We start from the raw sequence: 26,998 nt of genomic DNA on the forward strand, positions 1-26,998 counted from the left end.
AGGCAACCGAGCCGATGGAAAGCACCAAAGACCTCTCCGCAGCAACGTCTTGAATGTTCCTTCCCTGCCACTGAGCTTTTGCAAACTAAACATAAACCTTTATAAAAGTCAATTATTTTCTTATAACTTAAGTGCATCGTTTCCTTAAATATGGTTCACACGGAAAATAAAGTTACTTTTGCAGTACAGTACATTTCTGATAGAATCAGGAAAAATCTTTGTTGGTACATTATGGCGGGTGGGTCTGTGGAGTACCTATATACATACACACACCAAAACATACCTGCCTCTTGCCTGGAGTTTCCCAGTTAGTGAGCGAGAGATTATTAATTCCCAGATGTCTGTACTTGCATGAGAATGCCTATATTAAAATTCCCTGTTTTTATCAACTAGACCTGGTAGAGAAACAGGAAAAACGTATGGTGAACACTCCTTTGAAAATTTCCCCATTTTTCATCAAGCTTTCAAAGTCTGCCAAAATTTGAAGTTTTTTGACCATTTCTACAGGAGGACTGAGATCACATATTCAGACTTTACGGCCAGAAGATGCGACCATTCTGTCTGACTTGTGCATTACAGGTCAGAGAACATGGCTGAAATAAACCCCACTAAATCTCTGCCTGAATCGGAAGTGTCCCCTGCACAGCACGTTCCTTGTTTTGTTTTCTTTACCTATCAACATTTTGTCTAAATTGCAAAGTTAAAAATAAATCCATGCGTAATTGTTTCCAATCAACCCTTTCTATAGCCAGACAGGGTGGGAAATAGGAGGCTAGGAATGGCAAAATTTCAGAGAAACGTTTAACTTGGGATTTTCCCCCTTGAAACTTCAAGTGGAAAAATGCAGACCAGCTATAATAAACACTGGGGAATCTAATGCTAGGATTCTAATAGAAACATTACATTATGCCACCCATAACTTATTCAGTCTTTGGAAATACTGATCTACAACGTGTTGTCTGACAGCATTCCAGCAAAACAAGCCCCTGGCCCGCAATATCTGGTGAGTGTAACCGGTAATGTCTTCGGCACCAGTGCCTGGCTAGGCGCCACAGACAAGGCTCAGGAAGTGAAATAGGAGTTCTGCATGGAGTATAGGTGGTCGATGGGGTTCCCCATTCTTGACTGCAGTGGCCCAGCTTCTGAAGTTGCTAGGAAACAGTCGCCCAGGTTGCTAAGTGAGGTCTCGTCACTATCCAGGTCATGGAAAAGGGGCTCAGCACCTTGAAGTGAGGCAAACAAATGAAGTATTATTGGTGATGGAGAGTCCTAGGAGTGTGCTTTGCTGTGACATAGCACTGTCCACCTACAGAGCTAGAGGGCTGGACTGTGGGCGTCCAGGCACCACCTGCATTAGGGAACACGGCTGCTCTGAAATACAACCTCCCGAGGCGATTTATTCCAGCGTTTAACCACCCTGACAGGTACAAAGTTTTTCCTAATGTCCAACCTAAACCTCCCTTGCTGCAATTTAAGCCCATTCTTGTCCTACCATCAGAGGTTAAGGAAAATATTTTTTCTCCCTCCTTGTAACAACCTCTTAGGAACTTGAAAACCATCATCATGTCCCCTCTCAGCCTTCTCCTTTCCATACTAAACAAACCCAGTTCTTTCAGTCTTCCCTCTCAGCTCATGTTTTCTGGACTTTCAGCCATCTACCCTGGGCCCTCTCAAACGTCTCCACATCTTTCTTGATACGTGGTGCCCAGACCTGGACACAACACTCCAGCTGTTGCCTAATCAGAGCAGAAAGGGGCCATGGGTCCTGTCCCTATTCCTTACCCATTCTCTTCCAGAGAAGTGCAAGAAATGTAACCATGACCACTGAGGAGGAGGCATACGGTGGGTGTTGGGGCAAGATATTTCTGCCACTCTGTCTCTTCCATGAGGCCCTGGTAAAATGTTGCAGTGGCTGAGGACCTAGGTAGTCCATATAACCTTCTCCCGCCCCAGGGTGTTACCTCTACTTTACAGAAGGGAAACTGAGGCAGAGCCCAGCACCTCACTAGGCCCACATCAGGGGAGGCATAGGGACCACCATGGACATAGCTTTGGTACATCACCCACAGCCGCAGACACCCAGTTTGCTCTGTCTAGAGCGTGTAAGCCACGACGACATTATAAATAAAACGGCCCAGGAGCAAGGGGATGAAATAAGGTTTTCTCAGTGGGTTTCTGAACCAGCTCCCTCCTCCTGCTGAGCGCAGCTGCCAGCCAATCATTTCGCAACACCCTTTTGTTTGCAGAAGCCACCTACACTGCCCATAAAATAAACCAGAATCCAGTCCAGGGTTGCCTATTGACTTCTGGGACTGGCAAACACACGGGCCTGCACTGGCAGCTGGAAAGACCCACTGCAGAGTATGGAGCTGCCTCGAGCAGAGCACAGCCGGTTCCCAGAGGATCGTACCATAGGGGTGCATGTGGTCTCCTGGCATCTGAGGCGGGGTGAGCCCTTGCCGGAAGGGGTCCGAGCTGTACATGCCCTGCTCAAGAGCCAGCAGCGGCTGGGGTGGGGCCAGTGTGGTGTATGGGGTCATGATCCCTTCCAGGCCAGCACTTCCACCGCTGTTTGTCTGAGCTGCAAGACAAGGGAGAACCCAGGTCAGAGCCAAATGCTGGTCTAGGGCCGGCCCCACTGTTTCCCACCTGCCTGGGCTGCTGCAGAGGTCAGCACTCTACCCCTGCCTCCAGCGGTCCCTCCTCACCCCTCCAGGCTCTTCTCTTATGCATAGCCCTGAGCCACCATCCCCCAATGGCCCCTTACTCTATCCTGCCAGTGCCAGGGCTCAGCTCCACCCTTCTTGGCACGTCACCGCAACTTCCAGCCCCCTTTGGCCAGAATCTTTCTCTCCCTGTGCTGCTGCATCCCCCATTCCCTGCACAAATGGGCAGCCCTCCCAGTCACCTCCAAACACCTGTGTTCTGGGGCCACTCTCAGACCACCATGGCCTGGTGGGTAAGTTAGAGCCGACTCAGGGCTGCTCTAACTGACCCTCAGCTTCCCATGAAACCTGCTGGGCCTTGGGAGCAGAGACCAGACTGATTTGGCCGTGGCCCCCGGGCATAGCCCACCCTCCTGCTCCTGAGTCTCAACCCACCTTGCCCAGGGCTGTAGAGCAGGATGGTCGGACAGCCCTTTCAGCAGCTCTGCACCAGCCAGCTCCCCCTCAGGCTCCTTTCACCAAGGGGCCTCAACAGGAACGAGCTGCTTCCTCATCCACCCCTGCCCGGTCAGTGCATAAGGCAGTCCGCAGAGTCACACCAAGCCCCTAACTGTCCCCGTTTTAATTCAGGCCAAACTTTTCCTGAGCCTCCCTTCTCGGGGCAGTGAGAACCCCGACACCCTTGTTTGCCGTCCTTTCCAGCCCTGGCCCTTACAGCCGCGTAGTAAAACAAATGCCACTTCGCCTGCCGTGCGCACGAGCAGCAGAACTCGCTGCTGCAAGAGACTGTGGAGTCACAGGGCTGGGCTGTTATCTCATTGTAACACGGATGGACCCAGGTACTGAGCAGGTGGGATTGAACCTGGGACCTTTGGCAGGGCCTCTACTGCATGAACTAAAAGCCAAGAGGCTTCTAATGCAGGCTGTAGAGGAGAGGTCACCACCCTTGAACCCTGCTTGGGGTTATATCGGGAGGGACAGTCACATTTGTAGCATTGCCGCTGAAGGGGGAGATTCCACAGCTGGCTAGTGGATTTGGGGGTAACATGCAACAAACCTTGGGGGGCCCGGGCAGAGGGGCAGGTGTCAAGGGAGGCAATGCAGCAGGGGCCAGTTTGGCAGCAGAGTGGGAGTGCCCGGTGGAAGAAGTGGGGTTCTCGTTTCCAGGCCAGCCAAGGGGGGGACACAGGCAGCAGCAGCGGGCACTGCATGGTGGAACTGGGACTATCAGTGCTGCAGCAGGAGGGCCTTGTGCAGCCACTCAGTGGTCTCTGACAGCGGCTGGCGGGGGGCCTCGTGCATCCAGGGGCTGGGGGGCTTATGGGCAGTACCTGAGCTGAGCCGCTGGGTGCTTTGCTGGTCCTGCTGCTGCTGCTGCTGCTGCTGCCTCCGTGCCAGTTTCTTCATCTGCGCAGAAAGGAAAGGAATGCAGAGGGTTGGAGCTGGTCGCTCTGCGGCGGGGGCGCCAAGAGCCAGGCAGGGCGAAGCTCCAGGAGGGTGTTTGCCAGGGGACCATAGGGCCTGCTGGGTCCCCAAGCCCAGTCCCCAGGGGCTACATACCTTCGCTCGCTGATTCTGGAACCAAACCTGCACGACACGCACGCTCAGCCCTGTCTCGGCTGCCAGCGTCTCTCGGACCTGGGATGAAACACACGGCAGTCGTCCTCAGTCCTCTAACCCGCGGCTCTGACGTGTCAGTTCAGAGGAGGAACCCAGCCGACCCCTGGCTGGTGACCTACACCATCGGAGAGCCTGCAGGTCACACAGCTCCCAGGGGGTCAGCACCACCCACGCTTGGCTTGCAGCCTGCCCGCAGGGAGTTTTCCTGCCCACCAGCGCCACCTCAGAGACCCAGAGCCAGGGGCTGCACCATCCCCCATGTTACCCTTCATGATGGGAAAACTGAGGCACAGACCAATGCTGTCACTTGGCCCACATCATGGGAGACGTATGCCCTACCAGGCACATAACTCTGGCATCTCACCCCCGGCCACAGCTGGAATTTAAGACACTTACTTTAGCCTACAAAGTCTTGGGGTGAAATCCCCACTCCCAGGGGTGACTTTGCCATTGATGCCAATGGGGCCAGGATGCAACCCCATGTTCCAGCCCAGGACAAGGACCTGGGGGAGACAGGAGGGTGTATGGTATCTTCTCTCACACATCCCCGGGTGGGACAGGGCACAAGTGCAGAGCCTGTATTGGGGGCAGCACAGTCACTAGGCCCTCCTAGCTCTTCCAGGGGCAGAAGCTTGGCCCCGCTTCCCTTGCAGCTAAGACTTGGGGTAGCGTAACCCACACACCTACTAGGTGTGGTTCTCTGTCTCACGCAGTGACACCTCGACCACTCTCCTCTGCAGCCTTAGCTGACAGCCAGCTGGCTTTGAGCTCCAACTGTGCAGCTTCTGCACTAAGCTCCACAGGTCCCAGGGTGAAATCTGCCTGTGGGCGGTTGCAAAAGCACCCCCCACTCCCTGGGCATTGTGGAAGGGGCACCTGAATGTCCCAGCGGGACGGTGTCTGCAAGATCCAGGCTGGCTCTAATGAGGCTGGGTCCCAGCTGCCTTAGAGACGCATGATCATGCAGCAGTATTGAGTGTACACGCCTTCTATTGTGTTTGGGCGAGGCCAGAGGCAGGGCCTTGTTAGTGGGAGGTTCTCAGCTATGGACCAGCTTCTCCATCAATCATGCTGGAAGGCCAAGGTGTGGGAGGGTAAGCAGGTAGGGCTATGTGGGGTGGTGGCTGTAGTTCTAGGGAATCCCAGGCAGGCTTCTGTTGGGGGACAGACTTAGCACCTCATAATGCAAACCATGGAGAACCTCACAGCTGGGGCACATAGGCATAAGATGCTCTTTCTTCCCCAGGCACAAGATCACAGCTAGGCTGGGCGCACACAGCCTCTGATCATAAGAGTTGGTTGGGAGCATTGGAACAGAGACCTGCTCCACAGACACTCAGGGCCTTAAATCCAACAGCAGAACTGTTAAACAAGAAAATATCTAGCTTGACGGGGAGCCAGGACCATTCCTGCAGTGCAGTAATGTTCTCGGGCAGCACCATGCCCGTAAATGGGTTCTGCAGCAGTCCTTCATGAGCGGTTCGCCTCAACCAGTGACGAGCCGGGGCCCCGTCTAACAAACATTTACTGTCATCCAGCCTTGAAACAACCCAGCCATTTAGCCATAATGCTAAAGCTATCTGCTGGCGCAGCCCGGGGGAAAGGCCGTTTAATGATAGAATGGTGAGAAGGGGCCAAATCCCCAGTGGGGGCATCAGCAGACATCTTCAATGGAGCTGTGCTGATTTACATCTGCCAAGCACTTGGCCCAGTAGAGCCACCAACTGGAGATGAATATGAACTGCAGAGTGAGGTGAGAGGAGCCAGGGACATATCGACTAACAGGATCGCCAGGACAGAGGCACTGTTCAGCAACTGAATTGATCTAATCAGAGAGTCAATAACCAGAGCTCCTGCTTTCTTTGGGTTTAACTTCATCACGTTCTGGCACATGTTCAAAAGCACCTTCATAGCTAGGGTCCTTGTTTCTGTTTGGATGTACACACACACACACACACACACACACACAGAGGCCACACGCTCACATGGTGTAAGCCAGCACAGCCTCAGTGATTTCAATGGAGCGACCCCAGCTCACGATCTGGCTTGACATTTCCCCTCTCGCTGACCTTCCTGCATGGCTTGGAGGAGACCTCAAACGAGGCTTTGAATGCCCTCCGCTGCTGCGTTGTCAGGATTGTCCTGGGTCTTTTGGGTCGCTTGTGATCCTTGCTGTCCTCGGCGCCTTTCCCAGGACCGCGGCCCATTTTGCAGAGACTCTCTTCATCGTCGCTTTTACCTGAAAGCGTTAAGCAGGCCCGTGAAGGGGATGGACAAGGTACGAGCTGAACTGTAAATTATAGCACCCAGATCCCCACAGATGCTCAATTCCCACTTGGTTTTGGGAGCCTGAGGCAGACTGACTTTGAATGAGTCCGAGGCTCCCAAGCACCTTAGTGACTTGTGACAAGGAGACTTAGGCACCTAAGTCACTTGGGCTCTTTTGACAATGGGGCCTTTAGTACAGTTATGCAAACCTACACACATGAAAAGAAAGAGGGTTTCTGCTGCAGGTGTTCCAGGCACCCCACAAAACCTCACGTAGTTGAACACTTCCATTTAAGCACATATGTGTGACCCAAGCCACCACAGACTTGGGGTGTTCCACAGTCCCCTGCTGCCTCAGTTTCCTGTCCAGCCACTCACCGATAAAGTGACAGAGTCGATTTGCAGGCCCTTACACAGGGTGTGTGTGTGTGTGTGTGTGGGTGCGAGTGCGCACATGCTCAAACACACAAATGCATGCCCCCACCTATGTCTGATTTCTCTCCCTTCCTCCCTGTTGCACTGTGCAGGGGGAGCCTGCAGGGCATGATGGGGGAGCCCAGGGCAACCTGGGAGCTGTAGTTCCTTGTCTCCAAGGCAAGACATGAAACTGTAGGAGTTCTCCCGAGAATACACGAGGAGGAACTTTTCTCTAAGGACCGAAAATGCTGCAGCAATAGGAATATTAACAAAGAAAAAGGCAGCAGGCTCTGACCACCTCCCCCGCCCCATTGAAGGTCAACATGTTCTTTATAATTTCACCTGACAAGGCAAAAGTGAGGTGAAAGGAGGAGCATGCAATGTTTGCAGAACCCATCTCCTCTCTGACGTAACGCCCCCCAAACTCAGGCACTTGGCTAAAACAAGGATTAATGCCATGCAGAGTTTAAACACATTTATTAAAGACTCGGAGAAATCTGGGGAGAGGTTTTCTCATCCCTTTAACCCCACCCCATTCACAGTAGTAATTTCTTCAGTAAGCCTTCTCCACTGAAGGTTATAACCTGAGAGTGAGACACCTGTGGAGCCCTGCTTGAGACAACAGTGTCAGTGCTAGAAAAAGCAACAAAGATTCATAACCCTGTTTCAAAGAAAGCTGAGCTTTCTGCACAAGGATGGGAGGTGGAGCCTGAAGCCCTGCACACCGGATGATCCCCCCGGAGGTCTAAAGTACTTAACTTTAAAGCTGGCTGCTTAATGCCTCAGGTGGCAAATTAAACCCTGAGTCCTCCAAAAGAAGGAGCCGGGAGGGAAGTATTGTTGGCAGCATGAGCAATACAGACAGACAGGAGCTCAGCCGATGAATTGACTGTGCTGTATTTGCAAAGGCTGTAAGAAACCTCTCATGCACCCGCTCTGAAATGAGGGACAGCGATGCTCGAAATGACAATGAAGGGCAATCTACTTTTTTTTTTTAATTGGACACACTGGGAGTGTTTTGTTTTGGAATACAAGTACAAGCAAATCCATGGCCTGGAACTCATTATGATGAAACTAAACAACAATTCTGTGCTCTGAAAGCGTATTTAAGTTGCTAAGATGAAAATGATATGAACGCTTGTCTCTTTAGAATCAGGCCTTTCTATTCAACCATCAATGTCACAGGCTTTGGAAGAGTAAAGCTGTAAAGCAAATTGGCAAACATAGCTATATATATATTACAAATGTTCTTCTGTCAGTTCATGCATCCGTGAGTCTGGTTATGAGTCTGTAAGAGCCAGGACCAGCAAATTTGGTGGGTAACTTCCTCTTATCTTAACGTAGAGCAAGGTCAGGCTTTCACAGAACCATAGAACACTATAACTGGAAGGGACCTCAAGAGATCATCAAGTCCAGCTTCCTCCCCTCATAGCAGGACAAGCACCGTCTAGATCATCCCTGTTAAATATTTATCTAACATGTTCTTAAATATCTACAATGATGGAGATTCTACAACCACCCTGGGCAATTAATTCCAGTGTTTAATCACCTTGACGGTTAGGAAATTTTTCCTAATGTCCAACCTAAACCTCCCTTGCTTCTTGTCCTATTTTCAGAGGCCAAGGCGAATATTTTTTTCTCCCTCCTCCTTGTAACCCTGTTTTAGGCACTTGAAAGCTGCTAGCATACCCCCTCCCAGCTTTCTCTTCTCCGAACTAAACAAACCCAGTCCTTTTAATCTTCTCTCATAGGTCATATTTTCTAGCCCTTTAATCATTTTGGTTGCTCTTCTTTGGACCCTCGCCAATTTCCCCACATCTTTCCTAAAATGTGAGGTGCAGAACAAGGCACAATCAGTCAGAGCAGAGCAGAACCATGACTTCTCGTGTCTCGAGGCTATGGAGGCGGGAGGTGGTTTGCTCTGCAAACAGCCCCCCTCTGTCGAAAGGGAGGTCCTGGATAGTTTGCTGAACCTCTAGAGGGAGGCCAGATGACTGTAACCAGGCCACCTGGAAATGGAGGCATGTGAGAGCAGGGAGGGTAATGGCAGTGGAGGGAGAGAACAGTTTGATTGGCTCACATCTATCATGGCTGCCAGAGCAAAGCTGCCTCTCCCACTCCATAGCCTGAGACCTCCACAACCTCCTCTGAGTCCCCAGATAGCTTGGAAAACTCCCTGGCTGGGAGGCTCATGCAGTCAGTCCAGTCATGGGCGAGTGTTGTACAGTTTTAACACACATTCTAACGACACTTTTGATGTCCTCAGGAAACGCCATTGCCATGGCTGAATCTCATTACGTAGTCCAATGTGAAATAAGAAAGGTGAGCATGGGATGAGGGACGATTAGGAATCAGGAAGCTGACACTGTGCTGCCAAACGGTTGGGTACAGCAAGCCACACTTCCATCACGTCCTTATGGGAATCCCTCCTACGAATCCCCTCCCCTACGCACTCCGTAAGTCATCATGTATTTACAAGCACTTTGCGGTGGCAATGAGTGCCCTGAAGCATGACCCCCCACCCTCCAAAAAAAAATCAACAACCCCATCCCCTCCACAAGCACATGAATCTATGAGACGAGCCACATTTCTGGGGGAGCTGAGAGCACCTGCTATTCTGGAGGGGGCACTTCTATTGCAGGATCATGCTCAAAAGTCATAATTATTTATTTTACAGGAGTGCCAAGAAGCCCTATGTGCTGTACAGACACAATGAGAAATGAGGCAGAAAAAAGGCTGGGCAAGAAAGAGAGAGGTGATGGAACTTGCCTGAGGCTACGCGGTCAGTCAGTGGCAGAGTAAGGTATAGAATGGTGTTCTCCCGTGACCTATTCATTGACACCTGCTGGATTTGATTATTGATCATTTACATGGGAACAAATCCCTGGAGCTTGGCGTCTGCACAGCATGTTAGCAGAGACTGCAGCAGGAGGGTTATGCCACCTTTCCTGCAATGAGCTGTAGGGACGAACCAAAAGCTGACCAGGCAGTGATCTGAAATGCTTTTGAAAATCACTGAGCGCTACCAAATTGTTTCAAACCATTTTTATTCCAAGGCTGATGTCATCTTGCTGGAAAGCATACTAATCCATAACATGGGCATGGATGTTTAAAAACTGAAACCATGGATTTGTGGTTTCTAAATTTCTGTAACAAAACACTCTTTTTTCATGTTTTAATTCTTGAGTTGTTAGCCTACACTGCTCTAATTTCTTCACCCCTCATTGCCTCCCCACAACTGTTCTCTCTACCTTGTGTCCCAAGCTGCTTCCTGCTGCTTCATTCAGTGCGGCATTTCGGCACACAGCTTGCACAGAAGATGCTGCACAGTGGAACACTTCATTGCGCTGTGTAATTAAGAGATCTTATTTATTACTTTGTACAGTACTTACTACTGTATTGGTAACCTCAGTTGTTACTCCTCAGGGGAGCATGCTGCCAACACGTGTAAAATGACCATTTTACTGTACATAAATTCTCTCTAATGCACTGTAAACCAACGATAACCTTTCCGGCAAAGCCCCTCTAGGATCCGGGGAGCAGGGGAGTGTTTATGGTAGTTACACCTATAATAATGCTAAGAGGCTTGTTTTAATAACACGATGCACATAGCGTGGGCAGGCTTGGAAGGGGCTTCATTGTAAGGAGATGCAAAATAGCAGCAATTCAGACCAACCTTAGGAGAGCTGGGAAGGGCCTGGGAAGAGCCGCAGACCCCACCCAGCCCACCTCTTCTCTGCCCCTTACTCTGAGCAACGCAGCCAAGGGAATTATGGGGGCATGGCGCAGCAGGGGTCGCTCTCCCTGACTCGCCTGAGCTGCGTCTACACGTGCACGTTACTTCGGAGTAGCGGCACTAACTTCGAAATAGCGCCTGTCGCGGCTACACGCGTCGGGCGCTATTTCGAAGTTAACTTCGACGTTAGGCGGCGAGACGTCGAAGTCGCTAACCCCATGAGGGGATCGGAATAGCGCCCTACTTCGACGTTCAACGTTCAACGTCGAAGTAGGGACCGTGTAGACGATCCGCGTCCCGCAACTTCGAAATTGCCGGGTCCTCCATGGCGGCCATCAGCTGGGGGGTTGAGAGACGCTCTCTCTCCAGCCCCTGAGGGCTCTATGGTCACCGTGGGCAGCAGCCCTTAGCCCAGGGCTTCTGGCTGCTGCTGCGGCAGCTGGGGATCCATGCTGCAGGCACAGGGTCTGCAACCAGTTGTCGGCTCTGTGGATCTTGTGTTGTTTAGTGCAACTGTGTCTGGGAGGGGCCCTTTAAGGGAGCGGCTTGCTGTTGAGTCCGCCCTGTGACTCTGTCTGCAGCTGTGCCTGGCACCCTTATTTCGATGTGTGCTACTTTGGCGTGTAGACGTACCCTCGCAGCGCCTATTTCAATGTGGTGCCGCGCAACGTCGAAGTTGAACATCGACGTTGCCAGCCCTGGAGGACGTGTAGACGTTATTCATCGAAATAGCCTATTTCGATGTTGCTACATCGAAATAAGCTACTTCGATGTTGGCTTCACGTGTAGACGTAGCCCTTGTGGGCAGCGGGAGCCAGAGCGGCCTGCCAGCCTGGGGCTCTCGGCTTCCCATTGCCATGGAGAAGCCAAGCGCAGCGGGCTGGGAGGCTGGCATGGCAGGGCAGAGAAGCCTGCTAGGCCACTCCCAGCTCCCTCTGCCCACGATGTGAGTGCAGGGGGGCAAAGTGAGGATCCGATCCAGCCTATGGACAGGACAGCTCATGGCTCTTCTCGGAGGTTCATCAGGTTCCTTCCTGAATTGTGGGCACCATCCCCCAGCAGCAACTGGAGCAGCATCCATTACTCGCCCTGTTCATCTGTAAATCCCAACGTGCTTTGCAAAGGGGGCCAGTGTCACACGGGGTTAACAAGCCTCCCAGCTCTCACTCCATATCACCTCATTCCTCCGTCCGAGGCTCCCGTCGGTCACTGGGAGAGGAAGGGCATGGCACGGCTAGAGAGCTCATGCTGCTGGCAGATCATCAGCCCTGAAGGCCTGAGTCCAGGTCTAGTTGTGAGACACGCATGTGGAGAAAGGCTGGCGTCCGTGTGCAAGAGACAGTGGCGGGACAGGACAGGCAGCGGGAAGGAGCAGAAGGTGAGAAGATTTTGACTGGGGAGGGATGCAGCCGTTGCAGCACGGCCGCCAAAACGCTGTACTTACCAGGTTCCGGCTGCCGTCTCCTGCTGCTCTGGGGGTCTCCAGCCCTGCTCTCCCTGAGCACACACTCCTGGTGCGGCTGATCCGTATCGTCAGCGTGTTTTATTAGCAACACGCAGTCGCTTTCCTCTGCCACCCCACAGGCAGCTGAGGTTCTGGGGACACACCAGTCACACTGCTTCACTGGCAGCTGCTGCTGCAGGGGGTTTCTCTCCCTCCCTCTCCAAGCAAAGAATCCCACTCTTCCTCCAGACCGCTGGGAAACGAAGGAAGGGGTTTGCTCACTGTGGTTTTGGATGCAACTTGTAACCACAGGGTCAGCCACTTGGTTCCTTGCCACTGGCTATATTGCCCCTTGATGCCTTAAGCACCAGTGTCCTGATTACATTCCAACGTGGGTAATTACGCAATGCCCCCTGCTGTTTGCCTAACACTATGTGTAATTGATCAATAATTGTATAGGGTCTAAGGGAAATCCCTGGATCCAAACAGCCCGATTAGATCCACATCTGCACCGCTGGAGACTTAAGAATAAGGCAACGGAGACGTTTCTGCTCTGGACAAGTGACCCTGCTTTGTCGGCGTTTCTGTCCCACTGAAGAGGTGAGGGTAACAAAACTCATGCTCCGTCTCCGAGCGCTTCTCAGCAGTTGATGAAGATGTCCACAAGTGTTTTGTTGCCCTAATGCTATTTCCCAGGTAGCCTCCGGTGGCTATTTCTACCCACATGATTTTCAAAAGCAGCAGGACATTTTGCTGCCACCAGTGTCTTATGAGCACAGCTTGGACAGACCTGGAGACCCTACAGCTTTCCAGACATTTGAAAAAAAAGTGCTGAAAACCAGTGGATTGCTGCAGACTGCCAGTGATGAAAAAGAGGGATCACCCCCCCAAACACCTGCTCCAAGAATCCATCAGAGTGGAGAAAAAGAAGTCGAGTCGGCTTTCGCATGGTAATACTTTTAATTAACTCTGCCTTTAAAGCCTTCCGCGAACGAGGCAGGAATTAATTAATCTTTAAGGCTCCTCCTGACGTCACATGGGAAAGGCCTGGGGGCCATTTATATTGTCTGGGGTGACCTCTGGGCGACCCCACAGCTCAATGGGGGGAAGGCAGCAATCCAGGGTGACTCGATTTCGTGCGCGTAGATGAAGAAATTCCTTGGTTGGAGGGAATTAGGGAGAGGCGAAATGTTAGTACACTTTTAATTGGAAACCGGGGTCTTCTTTCAGAAGGGCTTGTTTACTCAGGCTTGGCCACTGGAGCTCAGGGGAGGCAGTAATTGAAGCGAGAGTTTGGGAGATTAGAGACAACATATGGCTTCCACCGCCTGGCTTTTCATCTGCATTTTCTCACAACATGGCCTTCGGGCTGTGGCCCTCCTTCCCAGCCTCTTGCGGTCCTGGGGGAAGGCGGCTACCGGCTGGGCACATAGCTTTTAGCTTCACAGCTCCTTCCAGCAGAGGGGAAGTCAGAGACCCCGCTCCTTCCCATGTCTGGGCGTAGGGACCACTGGGCACTGCAGAAGAGCTAGCTGTGGTGACAGGCTAAGGCCTCAGGGTCTATCTGCAGCCCAGGAGAGTTTGAGGGACAAGGACTCATGTGAGCGAGTCACAGCCTGGCGGGGGCACTTTCTGGATTCCCGCTTGTGGGGCTGTGAGCACCTACGATTTCCCTTATGAGTGGGATTTCAGGCTGCAGGGCATTTCCAGAAATCAGGCCAGGATCTTGAGATGAGTCGCAGGCCTGAGAAGTCACAGGAGGAGGCTAAAGGAGCCAGGCAGGCCAGGAGATGCCTTCATGACAGGCATGCTGGGAGCTCTGCTTAGCATGTCATTCTGACTGAGGAAACACACTCTTGTCTCCTTCACACACGATGTAGCCTTGCCCCATCTTCCTAGTGGGCCTCTCTGCTTTGGGGAGCACAGCTCAGTATCCTATCCACAGGGCACGGCAGCTGTTCACAACGGCATGCAGCTGCTCAGTCCCGGGGAGTGCAGAGCTCCCGAAGGTGGCGGCTTATCACCCGTTTCCCTTTCACCCCACCTCATAAAATGGCGCGGCGAGACACCAGACATGACACCAGATGATGCCACAAACCAAAGTCATTGCATCATGCGCACCACCAAATTCAGCGAGATCCCACTGCCAAACCTGCCAGATGGGAGAAGCAGAAAAAAGTGAAGCTCACAGACTGAGCTTCAAAGCCGTCCCATCACACGCAGCAATGGGGGGTCACCACTAAAGGTTTGAAGATTGAGTGTGCTCTGAGAATGGGACCAAAAGTTTGGATTCTGTTCTGCAGTTCAACCCAACCCTCCAGATCTCCTGGGTCTCCAAAATCTGGCTGGAGTTTTCATCAATCAGCCTTCTCCCAACCCTCTACCCCCGGGGTTTCTGCTACTACTCTTGGTTGGGTTAGAAGTACAGCCGAGGCTGTTGGGAACACTCGGGAAAAAGTTATCCAAACCTTTTCAAAATTTTAAAAACAATCCACAAGTCCCATCTGGTTCACTTTTGCAGTGAAGTTTCCGGTTGGTTCTTAATATACCCTAGAGAGGTACAGCTATTGATCTCCGCTAAGTGACGGGTGGAGGAGAGAGGGATTCTTTACCAGCAGACTTTCCAAGGCCTGATTCAGCACTCACAAAGCACCACGTTCCCAGTTCATATATTCTAATACTTGGCAATCAGCTACTTGACTTCCTAGCAATAACCCCTGCTGCTTCATGGCAGCCATCATTCCTGTAGTTAATGGACTCAGTATCACACAGCATGGAAGCCCTCCTGTTCAAAGAAGAGCTAGATAAATTCATGGGGATTAGGTCCATAAAAGGCTATTGGCCAGGGGGTAGGAATGGTGTCCTTGGCCTCTGTTTGCCAGAGGCTGGAGGTGGATTGCAGGAGACAAGTTGCTTGATCATTGTCTTCAGTCCACCCCCTCTGGGGCACCTGGCACTGGCCAGTGTCGGCAGATGGGATGCTGGGCTAGACAGACCTTTGGTCTGATCCAATAATGGCCATTCTTATGTTCTTATGATATGGGCCACCCGATCTGTAGAATATCAGCTACAATGGATCTCATTCTTATATCTGGATACACATTCACCATAACTGTCGCATCTAAAACAGATGACCTCTCCCAGCAGTGAAATCAGCAAGGCAGCCAACATTTACTGCACCCACCAAAGTGGCTTTCCACTTCTGTCACCAGTTCAGAGAAAGGTCCCAAGCCACCAGCCTCAGACCTGGCTCAGAAAGGGAGATCCCCACTGAGGGGATAAAGACAGCGATTTCTATTTCAAACAGCTCAGGAGAGGCAGTGCAACCTAGCCAACAGAATACTACACTAGGATCCAGAAAAGATGGATTTTCTTCCCAGCTCTGCAACTGGCCTACTGGGTAACCATGGACCAACCACACTGCCGCTTCATGCCTCAGTTTCCCTGCTTGTGGAATGACCCTGACCCCTTTTGCAAAGTGCCTTGAGATCAGCTGCAAAAGAGCTGGCGGTTATTATGACAACAAAGCCTGGCTATCTATGGCTGTGTCTACACGTGCCCCAAACTTCGAAATGGCCATGCAAATGGCCATTTCGAAGTTTACTAATGAAGCGCTGAAATGCATATTCAGCGCTTCATTAGTAAACTTCGAAATGGCCATTTGCATGGCCATTTCGAAGTTTGGGGCACGTGTAGACACAGCCTATGACTGTCAGCCATTCCTTTCACAGGGCTCCAGACTCCAGGGGTTGAGCATGTTATTGGCTGACAACATGGTTCAAATAGGAAGCAAATTATAGCTGTGGGCACTCTGCTATCGGCTTGTTGGCATTGGAACAGGGGTCGGCAACCTGCGGCTCCCGAGCCGCCTGCGGCTCTTTGAGGAGCCTGTTGCGGCTCCGCAGGCTGCTGCTGCTTAAACCAAACTCTTAATCCAGTTGCCTGCTGTTAGACCAACTGAATTCAAGTTTTTTTGTTTAAGCGGCAGCAACCGGAGCTGCTGAGCAGTCGGCTGCAGCCGGGAGCTCAGAGGAGAAAGCCGGTTGGGCAGGGAGCCGCCAGAGGGGGGTGGAAGTCTAAGCTGGCAGGAGAGCTTGGGGGAGGGTGGCTAAGCCTGCTCCTGACGGAGCCACGGAGTCCCCTGAGAAGGAGGAGGAAACAGCAGGGAACAGCGGGGGGCGGTGGCTGCAGAACTGCGCACGCTGAGGCAAGTTACGCCTGTGGGCAGGGGGTGTGTGAAGCTGGGGCTCAGGGGGGTTAAATCTGTGGGCAGGGTGGGTGGAGGTTGGGGTGCAGGGGGGTTAAGGCTGGGGATGGGGTGGTGGGTTTGCAGGATGGGAGAGGAAAGCCTGGGAATGGGGTTAACAACTTTCTAACTGGTGCAAATCATTGTAGCTGCGTCTACACGTGCACGCTACTTCGAAGTAGCGGCAGTAACTTCGAAATAGCGCCCGTCACGTCTACACGTGTTGGGCGCTATTTCGAAGTTGAAATCGACGTTAGGCGGCGAGACGTCGAAGTCGCTAACCCCATGAGGGGATGGGAATAGCGCCCTACTTCGACGTTCAACATCGAAGTAGGGATGTGTAGACGATCCGCGTCCTGCAACATCGAAATAGCGGGGTCCTCCATGGCGGCCATCAGCTGGGGGGTTGAGAGATACTCTCTCTCCAGCCCTTGCGGGGCTCTGTGGTCACCGTGGGCAGCAGCCCTTAGCCCAGGGCTTCTGGCTGCTGCTGCTGCAGCTGGGGGTCCGTGCTGCATATACAGGGTCTGCAACTAGTTGTTGGCTCTGTGTATCTTGCACTGTTTAATGAAAGTGTGTCTGGGAGGGGCCCTTTAAGGGAGCGACTTGCTGTTGAGTCCGCCCCGTGACCCTGTCTGCAGCTGTGCCTGGCTCCCTTATTTCGATGTGTGCTACTTTGGCGTGTAGACGTTCCCTCGCTGTGCCTATTTCGATGTTGGGCTGAGCAACGTCGAAGTTGAACATCGACGTTGCCGGCCCTGGAGGACGTGTAGACGTTATTCATCGAAATAGCCTATTTCGATGTCGCAACATCGAAATAAGCTATTTCGAAGTTGGGTGCACGTGTAGACGTAGCCTGTGTGTGCATCGTTCTTAAAATGGGGATAAGAAAAAGCACGGTTTGAGGTTATGTGTTAAGGACTGACTCCTATTCATGTGCATTGCAGCTCTTGAAGGACTGACTTTGTAACTGCATCTGAAAAAAATGGCGCTTGCCTCTATTTCGGTTGCAGAGCCCTGCACTGGGATCTCCAAGGGGCTGTGCAAATGCCCAGCTTACGGGGAACACTGCTGCTAAGTATTTAGGGAAGGCATCTCCCTTCATTTCAGTCTCACACACCATCTGCATGCCAACAAGTCTGCACAACCCTTGTAAAATACCACCAGAGGATGTAAAAACCTATCCATGAACAGTCCCTCAAGAGAAGGGCTGTGACCTGCCTTCACAGAAACACAGAGAAGAGCCAGATACTGCAGGGTGTCTATGGAGCAACGCTTCCTCCAACTGAGAGGTGGAGGAGGTACTAGGGAGGTGCTGGGAATGGGGAAACACCCTTTGACACACGGGCTCAAGTTTATACATGCGGCAGATCACTGCCCTGCTGGAGCAAAAGGGAAACCAGACAATTCCTCCCCAGCTCTGCTCCTGGTTAGTGCTAGCGACGCTGCCTCGGGAAGGAAGAGGCAATCCAGCCCCCGATCTCAATTTTATCAAACGTAAATCACTTGTCTCCACTTCCAACCCTTTATGGGCTCTGCCACCAGGGTTTCGGCTAATTTTTTCCATCCCTGGGCAGAATAAAATTTTGTTGTCTGCACCGAGGCATGTGCAGAAGGGCACCACCAATGGAACACAGGCTGCCAGCTGTGGGTGCTCTGCTAAGCAGCTGGGTGGCACGAGCAGCTCTCATGGGAGGCCACCCAAGCACTCAGCTTCCAGGGAACTCTGCTCCCCATCCTCCCTCTCATCTCTCCTGCAGTACTAAAAGGTTGACTCCCACTTCCAGCTGGCTCATGACACCAGCCTCCATCACCCTCTAGTTATATTTCCAAACCTGCTCCTTGGTGTTTTCTCCCCTGCTGCTTGGAGAAGCACCTGGCAAACAGATGCAAAACTAACATGTTGTCTTCCTTTGGATCCCACCTTAAAACTCTTTTCTGCTGTAAGGCCTACAGAAACCTTAACAATAGTCCAGCTGTGTGTGTGTGTGTGATCATGTGGACACACTGTGGTCTCACTTCCTCCTGCTCCCAGAGCTGCCACACCCCACTGGCTGTCTCTTGGCTTATGCTTAGTTGCAAGACCTTTTGTGGGGCGGGGGGAATGGTTTTGTTTGGGGTTTGTACAGCACCTAGCGTAACGGGGATCCTGGCACATGACTGGGGCTCTCATGCGGATCTCTGTCTCCCTCTAGTGGCTAGACTCTACCTGGAGGTTTACACGCCTGCTCCTGCCCACAGGCTAATGGGATGGGGTGTGAGACCCAAGATGCTGGCACTTTAGAGGCAGAGGTATGGGTTCAGACACCACAGAGGAGCCAAAAAGGAGGTCTCATTATGTGACTAGAGCAGGGATAGATCCACACTGTTATTATGCTCCTCTCTCCTCCGGGTTCCCCCTTACCGGAATCCGACAAAGCCGGGCTCACCAGGCTGAGCAGCTCCCGCTCCTTCTCGTAGTCGCTCTTACACAGCAGCTGGCCTTCCTTCAGCACGAACTCGTCACCCTTCTGCAGCCGCCTCTCACAGACACAGCAGCAGAAGCAGCCCAGGTGGTAGACGCTCTTCTGGGCCCGCATGACGAACTCGCTGGGGGCAATGCCTTCGAAGCAGCCGCCGCACTTCACAGCAAACAGCCTGCCAGGAGAGAGAGAAGGGACATGTTCCAATGGGGCTGGCAGCTTGGGGGCACTGGGGCCCCTTTAGTTGGTGCCCTTGATAGAAGGGACATGCCAAATCTGCATAAAACAGAGCTGCCTTCATCTCTAATATGGAGCAGAGGCTTGCTGGGCCTTGTGCTGTAAACTGCAGTGTCCAGTGCTCTACCTTCCCTCCATTGTGCGTTGAACATTTTGGAATTATAAACTATCACTTTAAGAGTGTGTGGCTGTATGTGTTTGTGTGTGGGTGGGGGTGTTTCCTCCTCCTGCTTGCAGCCTCTGTGATGAAGCTGGCAGAGTCAGACCGGAAGGAGCCAGCCTAAAACATGGTGGTGTGTTTTAGAGAGCAGCCTGCTTTGTCTCTCTCTGGTTGTAGATTTTCATGAATTATCTCTTAGAATATGGAGGCATAAAGTAGTGTTATGCCGTAATCGTTCAGAAAGAATATTTGATGGTTCTAATCTATCTTTTCTGTGTGCTCACCAAGCACCTTAAATTCAAGGTGGAGCCCTGCATGATGAAACCTGGAGTTTCCATTGCTTCATTTTATGGTGCTTGCTTATGACAAATAAGAAAACAGCACAGTCAGGAATTGTGTGTGTGAAGTAGTTCACAAAGGTCAACTAAAATATTTGGGGGAAAATGTGGATACCATAATTAAACTGCAATACATTTCTAATCTCTATAGGTAATAGAGTGAAGCAGAGTCCATCTTATCAATTATCAGAATTAACTTATACTCAGGATATTAACAAGAATAGGCCAGTGGGAAGGTTGGTGGCAGACTGCAGTTCATTAATTAGTATTAAAAGTAATATTAAGATACACAGAATAAGTGATCAGTTCTGAAAAATATTTCTGGATACTGAAATGAAATGATCTGAAATTTCCCTATTTACACATTTCCCAAATGTTAAGGCACTGGGGTTTTGTTTATTTGATTGACAAGAGTTAAACGGAAACATATATTTTAACCAATGATTCCAGGTAGAGGTAACTCCTGGCCACATCATACACATCTATGTCTTCCCCCATTCATAAAGCCATGAACAATACCAGTGGCCATTCCTGCTCATTAGAACAGGATGTGGACTACGGTCTGCCATTCACTGTAGGAAACATGCATCATGTATACATGACACAGACGCCAGAGCTTAGCCCATCACCTGTCCAGCTGTTGTTACCAAAGGAGGCCAGAGTCTCCATACAACCGGCCTCTTGATCTAATTTACAAAACACCTAGGCACTGAGCCAAGTTAAAATGCAGACACCTCCCCCAGTGTGCACTCTGTGCATTGTCCACCCTACTCCATGGCTGACAACGGCCCTGATTTTGGCCATGACGATTGTTCTTTACCCTGGTTTCAGCTCAGTCATGGGCTGTTATTTGGAACGTCCTGACTACCGTTGGCAGAGTGCGTACTCTTTACTCCAGTCCTCTGGAGTCCAGGTCGTGCACGCCCAATGCCTGCAGCTACCGTAGAGTCTGGTCTTCACAATCACATTGGCGTCTCTGCTGCAGAGTTCCCTGAATTAGCAGCAGAACTTTAGCTAGATCGGCTGGAAGCTGGTGCAGGATGCAGCACGCTGGGATTGACGTGTTCTCTTGGGCTCATTCCACCCCCCAGCATGCACGTGTGTGGGCTGAGGTCATGAGACCTGCAGAGTCCAGCCAGGGGTGGTGCATGAGCAAATTACAGAAGCTGGGTTTTTATTTGAGGAGAGGGGCCAGCGAGGTCAGAGCTGGTCCAACTCTGCTCCTGGAGAAGTGTCCACTGACATCTGTGGGAGCAGCATTAGGGTGAGGCCGAGGGCTTTTGCAAATCCCTGATTGACTAGAGGTGAGAGAAAATGCTTTAGTGCCCGCTGTGGGTTGACGTGCAGGGTTAGTGGTGAGTCCACCATGACCCCAAGGTGGCGTACTCCCTTATGAGCCAGCCAGCAGGCACAGCCAAATGAGAGAGGCAATGGATTTGGCCAATGCCGCCAACCATTTACCAGGACCACACTGAGTTTGATCATCGCTGAGGGCTGTGTCCAGGTGCCAGGAAGTGCCATGGAATTCACTCGCTGAAACACTGGCCCAGTTTTGATGTGTTCATTTTGCGTGTCTCCGTCTGCACAAGTTCATTGACCATGGGGTTGGGGAGGCTGCGATGGGTTCACTCAATCTGGTTAGAAAAGGGACAGAAAAGCTGCTCGTGATGGCCAGTGATGAGGCTTGGGGTAGGAAGTAGACAGGCTGGGCTTTTGGCTGCCTGACTCTGTGGAACAACTGGGGTTTGGCAGGTGTTGTGGTTGAGCGGACGTCCATGAGTCGCTGGCCACAGACACTGCCTGAGGTCGTAAAAAGTCCTTAGGTTGCCATTGGTCAGATTTTGAGGAGAATGTGTCCTCCAGCTTCCTTATTTTCAACTTCTTGCAACCGGCCATGAACCAGAGTGTCCTGTGGGGATGGTAAGATAGTAGGGAACACTTCCAAGGGTGGGCTGCTGGTTGGTGCTTATAGCTGGTTGGCCGCCTTTCACCTGTAGACCACTGGTTCAAAGCCAGTCAACTTCCTACCACTTGATGGACTTCCACAAATGGTGGTCAGAGTCCATTTACAGCTCCCATCACAACTGGAGCCGCTGTTGTTAACCTCAGCCGAGAGGTCATGGAGACATAGCTTGGTCGGCAGTTCTGGACATGCCTGGTTTAGGGACACACCTTTTGGCATTTAGTCTCTCACGCTTTCCATCAATATGCTGAAAAGAACTGCAGAAAAGAGAGGTGAGGGATTGTTCTGAGGACGGGGTCTGGAGTGTCAGTCAGATGCTTTCCAAACTGTGCTGTCAACACAGTGGTGCTAAGTGTTGCCGTGGGATGAGACCAGCGTCTGTGTTACCGCTTGGTTTGGTTCACGGCACACAGGCATGGCAACTGAACGTGTCCATCCTTGTGGCACACCAGGATTTTACAAGTTCTCTGGGAGGCTCTCTGGGCCTGAAACAGGACAATAGCGGTTGCGGAATTCACCCCAAAGGTCTGTTTGAGTGGGGAACAGCTGCCTATGAGCCCTACAGGTTCAAAAGCCCCTGGATATCCTGCTCACAGAGGCCCTTACCGCATTCCCTCATCGGACCAGGCATCCCTGCAGGCTGGCTGTGCAAGTAGGCTGACCCCAGCCTTGCTGCTGCGACAGATCCTGCCACGCCCCTAGCCATTCTCCTGGTCCCAGGTCATGGCTCCTAGTCCTCATCCACTCCTGATTTCTCTGTTGCATCCACATACCTCAGCTGGCATATGTGGCTCCAATCCAGTGCGGCTCAGTGACCTAGCCCTCAACCTTGTCCTAGAGGATGAGACTAGTAGGGACAGCTGCTTCGGGACTCGAACCCCCAGGCTGAACTCAGAACTAGTTACCAAGCCCTCTCTGGCTTCCATCCACATTGGGTAGATGGGATCCTGACATTCATCGATTCTGAGGACAAACGGAATCACTGTGTTCCTCTAGTCTGACCTTCTGCATAGCTTCGAATGATTCCTGGAGTGAAGAGAATTATTGTTCATTACTACATGACACTAGCCAAGTTCATCCCACTTCCCCAGAATACCTCCTATTTCCCGAGGTTTTCCACAAACAGCTCAGCAGACTTTACCAGACGACATGCCTGATCAGGTTCTCAAAATAGATACTTAAAAAAAAAAATGTATTGAAAATACCTCCCCACCCACCCACACACACAGGAAATGAAGTCCCTCAGACTCAAGCCAGTCTTCTTCCAATAAAGAGAGGAGCAGATGTGTGCAACATGTTGACAGAAAAATGCAAAAACTACCAAAACGTAGAGAAACTGATTACAAGGCAGAAGGGTCCTTTGTGTTCACTGGGATTTTCATAGTTCATTGCCGGTGTGCAACCTTGTAGGCCAAACCTGGATCAAGTCCTCAAGTGGCGTAACATAGCCAAGGACAACTGAAATCAGTGGAGCTAAACGGATCTACATCAGCAGAGACTATGTTCTGCTCATTCTAGGTGCTTCAGAGACCCTTTCAGACAGAAAATGAGCACAGAGTGGACCTGTGTTAGACTGTAAACACTGGCTCCTGTGAAGACAAACAGAAATCCCGCCCCCATTTTAAAATCTCTAAAGAGTCATTCTACTAGGGTGGGCTCTAAGAAATCGCACCAAACATAAACCACCACCGCAAAAGAAAATAGTGCTAATTTGCACCATTCTAGGCCCTGATCCTTGCAACTGGCCCCTTGCAGCCCCTATTACATGGTGGAGACCCTGGAAACTAGATGATGGGTCCCTAGGAGCCAGAGACAAAGCCCCAATAAAAAGGGGTGGGTGGGTGTACGTGCAGACAGATATAACTTATGCTCTGTACCCATCTGGGAGACATACTTATCCCACCAGGCTACAGATGCCAGCTGGGCTGAAGGCTGGACTAATCTGCTAAGAGTTGAAGTAAAGAGCTGCCGAGGCAGCCATTTTTACTGTCCAGCATGTTGAGGAGCTCAACAAAATCCAGGACCAAGGCTGCCTGCTCTCTCGCACCGTCTACTAGCACATTGTTGGGGAGACCCGTCAGCCTTACCTCAATCCCTGGGAAAATAATGGAGGGAATCCTCAAGGAATCCATTTTGAAGCACTTGGAAGAGGGGAAAGTGATCAAAAGTAGCCAACATGGATTCACCAGGGGCAAGTCTTGCCTCACCAATCTGATCAGCTTCTATGATGACGTAACAAGTTCTGTGGACATGAGGAAGTCAGTGGATGTGATATGCCTTGACTTCAGCAAGGCTTTTGATACGGTCTCCCACAACATTCTTGTCCATAAGTTAAGGAAATATGGATTGGATCCTTGGACTATAAGATGGATAGAAAGCTGGCTTGATGGTCAGGCCCAATGGGTAGTGGTCAATGGCTCAATATCTGGATGGCGGTCGGTTTCTAGCGGAGTACCGCAAGGCTCGGTTCTAGGGCAGGTGTTATTCAACATCTTTATTAATGACCTGGATAAGGGACTGGGTTGCACCCTCAGCACGTTTGCAGATGACACAAAACTAGGGGGAGAGGTAGATACGTTGGAGGGTAGAGAGAGAATCCAGAGTGACCGGGATAAATTGGAGGACTGGGCCAAAAGAAATCGGATGCAGTTCAATAAGGAGAAGTGTAGAGTCCTGCACCTGGGGCAGAAGAATCCCAAACATTGTTACAGGCTGGGGACCGACTGGCTCAGCAGCAGTACGATGGAAAGGGACCTAGGGGTTATGGTGGATGAAAGGCTGGATATGAGTAAACAGTGTGCCCTTGTAGCCAAGAAAGCTATTGGCATACTGGGGTGCATTAGGAGGAGCATTTCGAGCAGATCTAGGGAAGTAGTTATTCCTCTTTATTTGGCACTGGTGAGGACACATCTGGAATGTTGTGTCCAGTTTTGGGCCCCCCCAGTATAAAAAGGATGTGGATTTGCTAGAGCAGGTTCAGCGAAGGGCAACAAAAATGATTAAGGGTCTGGAGCACAAGACCTATGAGGATAGGCTGAGGGATATGGGCTTGTTTAGTTTACAGAAGAGAAGACTTAGAGGTGATTTAATAGCAGCCTTCAGCTTCCTGAAGGGGAGCTCTAAAAAGGAGGGTGAGAAACTGTTCTCAGTGGTGTCAGATGGCAGAACAAGGAGTAATGGTCAGAAGTTGAAGAGGGAGAGGTGTAGGTTAGATATTAGGAAAAACTTCTTCACCAGGCGGGTGGTGAAGCATTGGAATGCGTTGCCTAGAGAGGTGGTGGATTCTCCATCCCTTGAGGTTTTTAAGTCCCAGCTGGACAAGGTCCTGGTTGGGATGACTTAGATGGGGTTGATCCTGCTTGAAGCAGGGGGCTGGACTAGATGACCTCCTGAGGTCCCTTCCAGCCCTGTGATTCTGTGATTCAGACATATGCCTGGGGAACAGCCCAAGTGGGGTGGAGAGAGAACATCTCAACTGTCCCTCACAGAGCTATAGGACATCTTGAGGGAGGGACGGAGGGAGGGAGGGAGGGAGGGAAGAGAAAACGCTTTTGTAAAGATATTTCCTTGCCCTCGCCTCTACCATCTATCAGTCCTGGGCTCTGACACAGCTCCCCTTCAGCTGAACACCACACACTCATGCAGTTTGCCTCACGACCCCTCTGCCCTCTAGTGAGGCAGGGCAGTGCTATTATCCTCACTTCCCAGGTGGGAAACCGAGGCACAGGTAAACCAATCATAGACTCTCAGAATTCTAGGGCTGGAAGGGATCTCAGGAGGTCATCGAGTCCAGCCCCTGCCCAAAGCAGGACCAACCCCAACTAAATCATCCCAGCCAGGACTTTGTCAAGCCGGGACTTCAAAACCTCTAGGGATGGAGATTCCTTCACCTCTCTAGGTAACACATTCCACTGCTGCACCGCCCTCCCCAATGAAATAACCAAATGGCGCAGGTTTCAGTGACGTGAGCATCCAAAAGCCTTCAAGGACCTGGATGAGGTGGATTTTTGAGGAAGTATTTAGGCACCTCAGACAAAGATGTCTGCAAGAGAGACCTCAGAGAGGTAGACATCGAGCTGGACAACTGGGAAGAACTAGCAGACGACCGCGGCAGGTGGAGGCAGGGGTTACACAAGGGCCTTCAGAAGGGCGAGATGAAGATCAGACAGCTAGCAGAGGAGAAGCGAGCGCACAGAAAGCACAATAAGGACTTGCCAGACACCCACTACATCTGCAAGAGATGCAGCAAGGACTGTCACTCTCGTGTGGGTCTTTATAGTCACAATAGACGCTGTAAATGAAGTCTTAAATTGAAACTTTAAAGGGCGCGATCCATAGTCTGTGCAGACTGAAGGATGCCTACTATTTAGGCACCTAGAGCATTAGATATTTTCCCAGTGGTGTTTTCCGAAGCCCCTAAACCAACTGAAATCCATAGGAGTTAGGCACCTGGGGGGCCTTCCCACCAGGTGTCAACCTGCGGGTTTAGTTGCCTAAATGCCCTTGAAAACGAAGCACTAACTTGCTTTGGCCCACAGACAACCTGGGATGGAGGTCAGCCTTGCAGCCAGGGCTCAGACGTGTTTCTCCAGGCCTGAGTCTGCTGACTATCAGCCCTCACGGGCTGAGCGTGGACACTGCCAGTTGGCCCAAGCCAGCAACGCTTCCTAAGCAAACGACACTGAGCTCTCATTGTTCCCCTCTGCCTCCCTTTGCCAGACCCTCTCCAGCCCGCCCCCTGCCCCTGTCAGCTGAATCAACCACCCAGTGCCAGGAGACAAACACTGCTGGGGAGTAAACAAGCCCGTCAGAACCCGCAGCAGCCGCCACCATCTGTGCCCCTCTCACTAACCTCTTCTCAAAGCACTGTGCTGACCCAGGCGAGGGGGGAAGGGGGATGACCATGTGACAGGATCAGCCCTGAACCTGTCTCCAGAGAAGATGATTGACTTTGGTTGTTCTCCATATCTAGGTAACTCCAGGGACAGCCCCACACTATCTGCCCCACTAAGAACTACAGACTCAAACACCTGCTGGACACACGCACGCACAGCTGACTGAATGCCACAGCTGGTCCAGCATCTGCCAGCTGTTGCCTCCGAGGAGGAGGAAGGGAAACCCCCTAGAAAGCGCTCGCTGTAATGCATGCTTTCCTGCTTCCCATCCCTGCTTTGCTAAGGAGGTGGAGCTCGGTCAGCGCCCCACCCCTGCTGTTTCTTGCTCAGCCACACAAGGTGCTGCAGAGATCAATACAATGCCACAGAGAGCAATGCGAAAAGCGGCCTTCCCGTCCCACTCCAGGCCATGGTGTTGTTTCAGCCCTACACGGGCGTCATGTGGACCTATGGATGGGGAACTGGAGTGGTGCTCTCATGAATCAGGCCCTCTGTCTTCTCAACCTGCTCAGAGTCTGGACAGTGGAAGGTAGCAAGCAGAAGGCA

The 26,998-nt window shown here is 51.5% G+C and overlaps 1 protein-coding gene across 1 annotated transcript in view; it reads right to left on the reverse strand.

Moving 5' to 3' along the window:
- Positions 1–1,062: 1,062 nt before the first annotated feature.
- The window catches only part of LMX1A (LIM homeobox transcription factor 1 alpha), an 84,701-nt gene continuing 58,765 nt past the window's right edge, over positions 1,063–26,998 (reverse strand). Inside the window, exons 4-9 of the mRNA XM_075003324.1 lie at positions 18,802–19,034; positions 6,356–6,525; positions 4,227–4,304; positions 3,998–4,073; positions 2,411–2,581; positions 1,063–1,223 (exon numbers count right to left, since the gene is read on the reverse strand). Coding sequence (XP_074859425.1) covers positions 1,063–1,223; positions 2,411–2,581; positions 3,998–4,073; positions 4,227–4,304; positions 6,356–6,525; positions 18,802–19,034 — 889 coding nt within the window. The remainder of the gene's footprint in view (positions 1,224–2,410; positions 2,582–3,997; positions 4,074–4,226; positions 4,305–6,355; positions 6,526–18,801; positions 19,035–26,998) is intronic.

Source organism: Carettochelys insculpta, chromosome 9, assembly GCF_033958435.1.
Source record: "Carettochelys insculpta isolate YL-2023 chromosome 9, ASM3395843v1, whole genome shotgun sequence".
Taxonomy (NCBI): Eukaryota; Metazoa; Chordata; order Testudines; family Carettochelyidae; genus Carettochelys; species Carettochelys insculpta.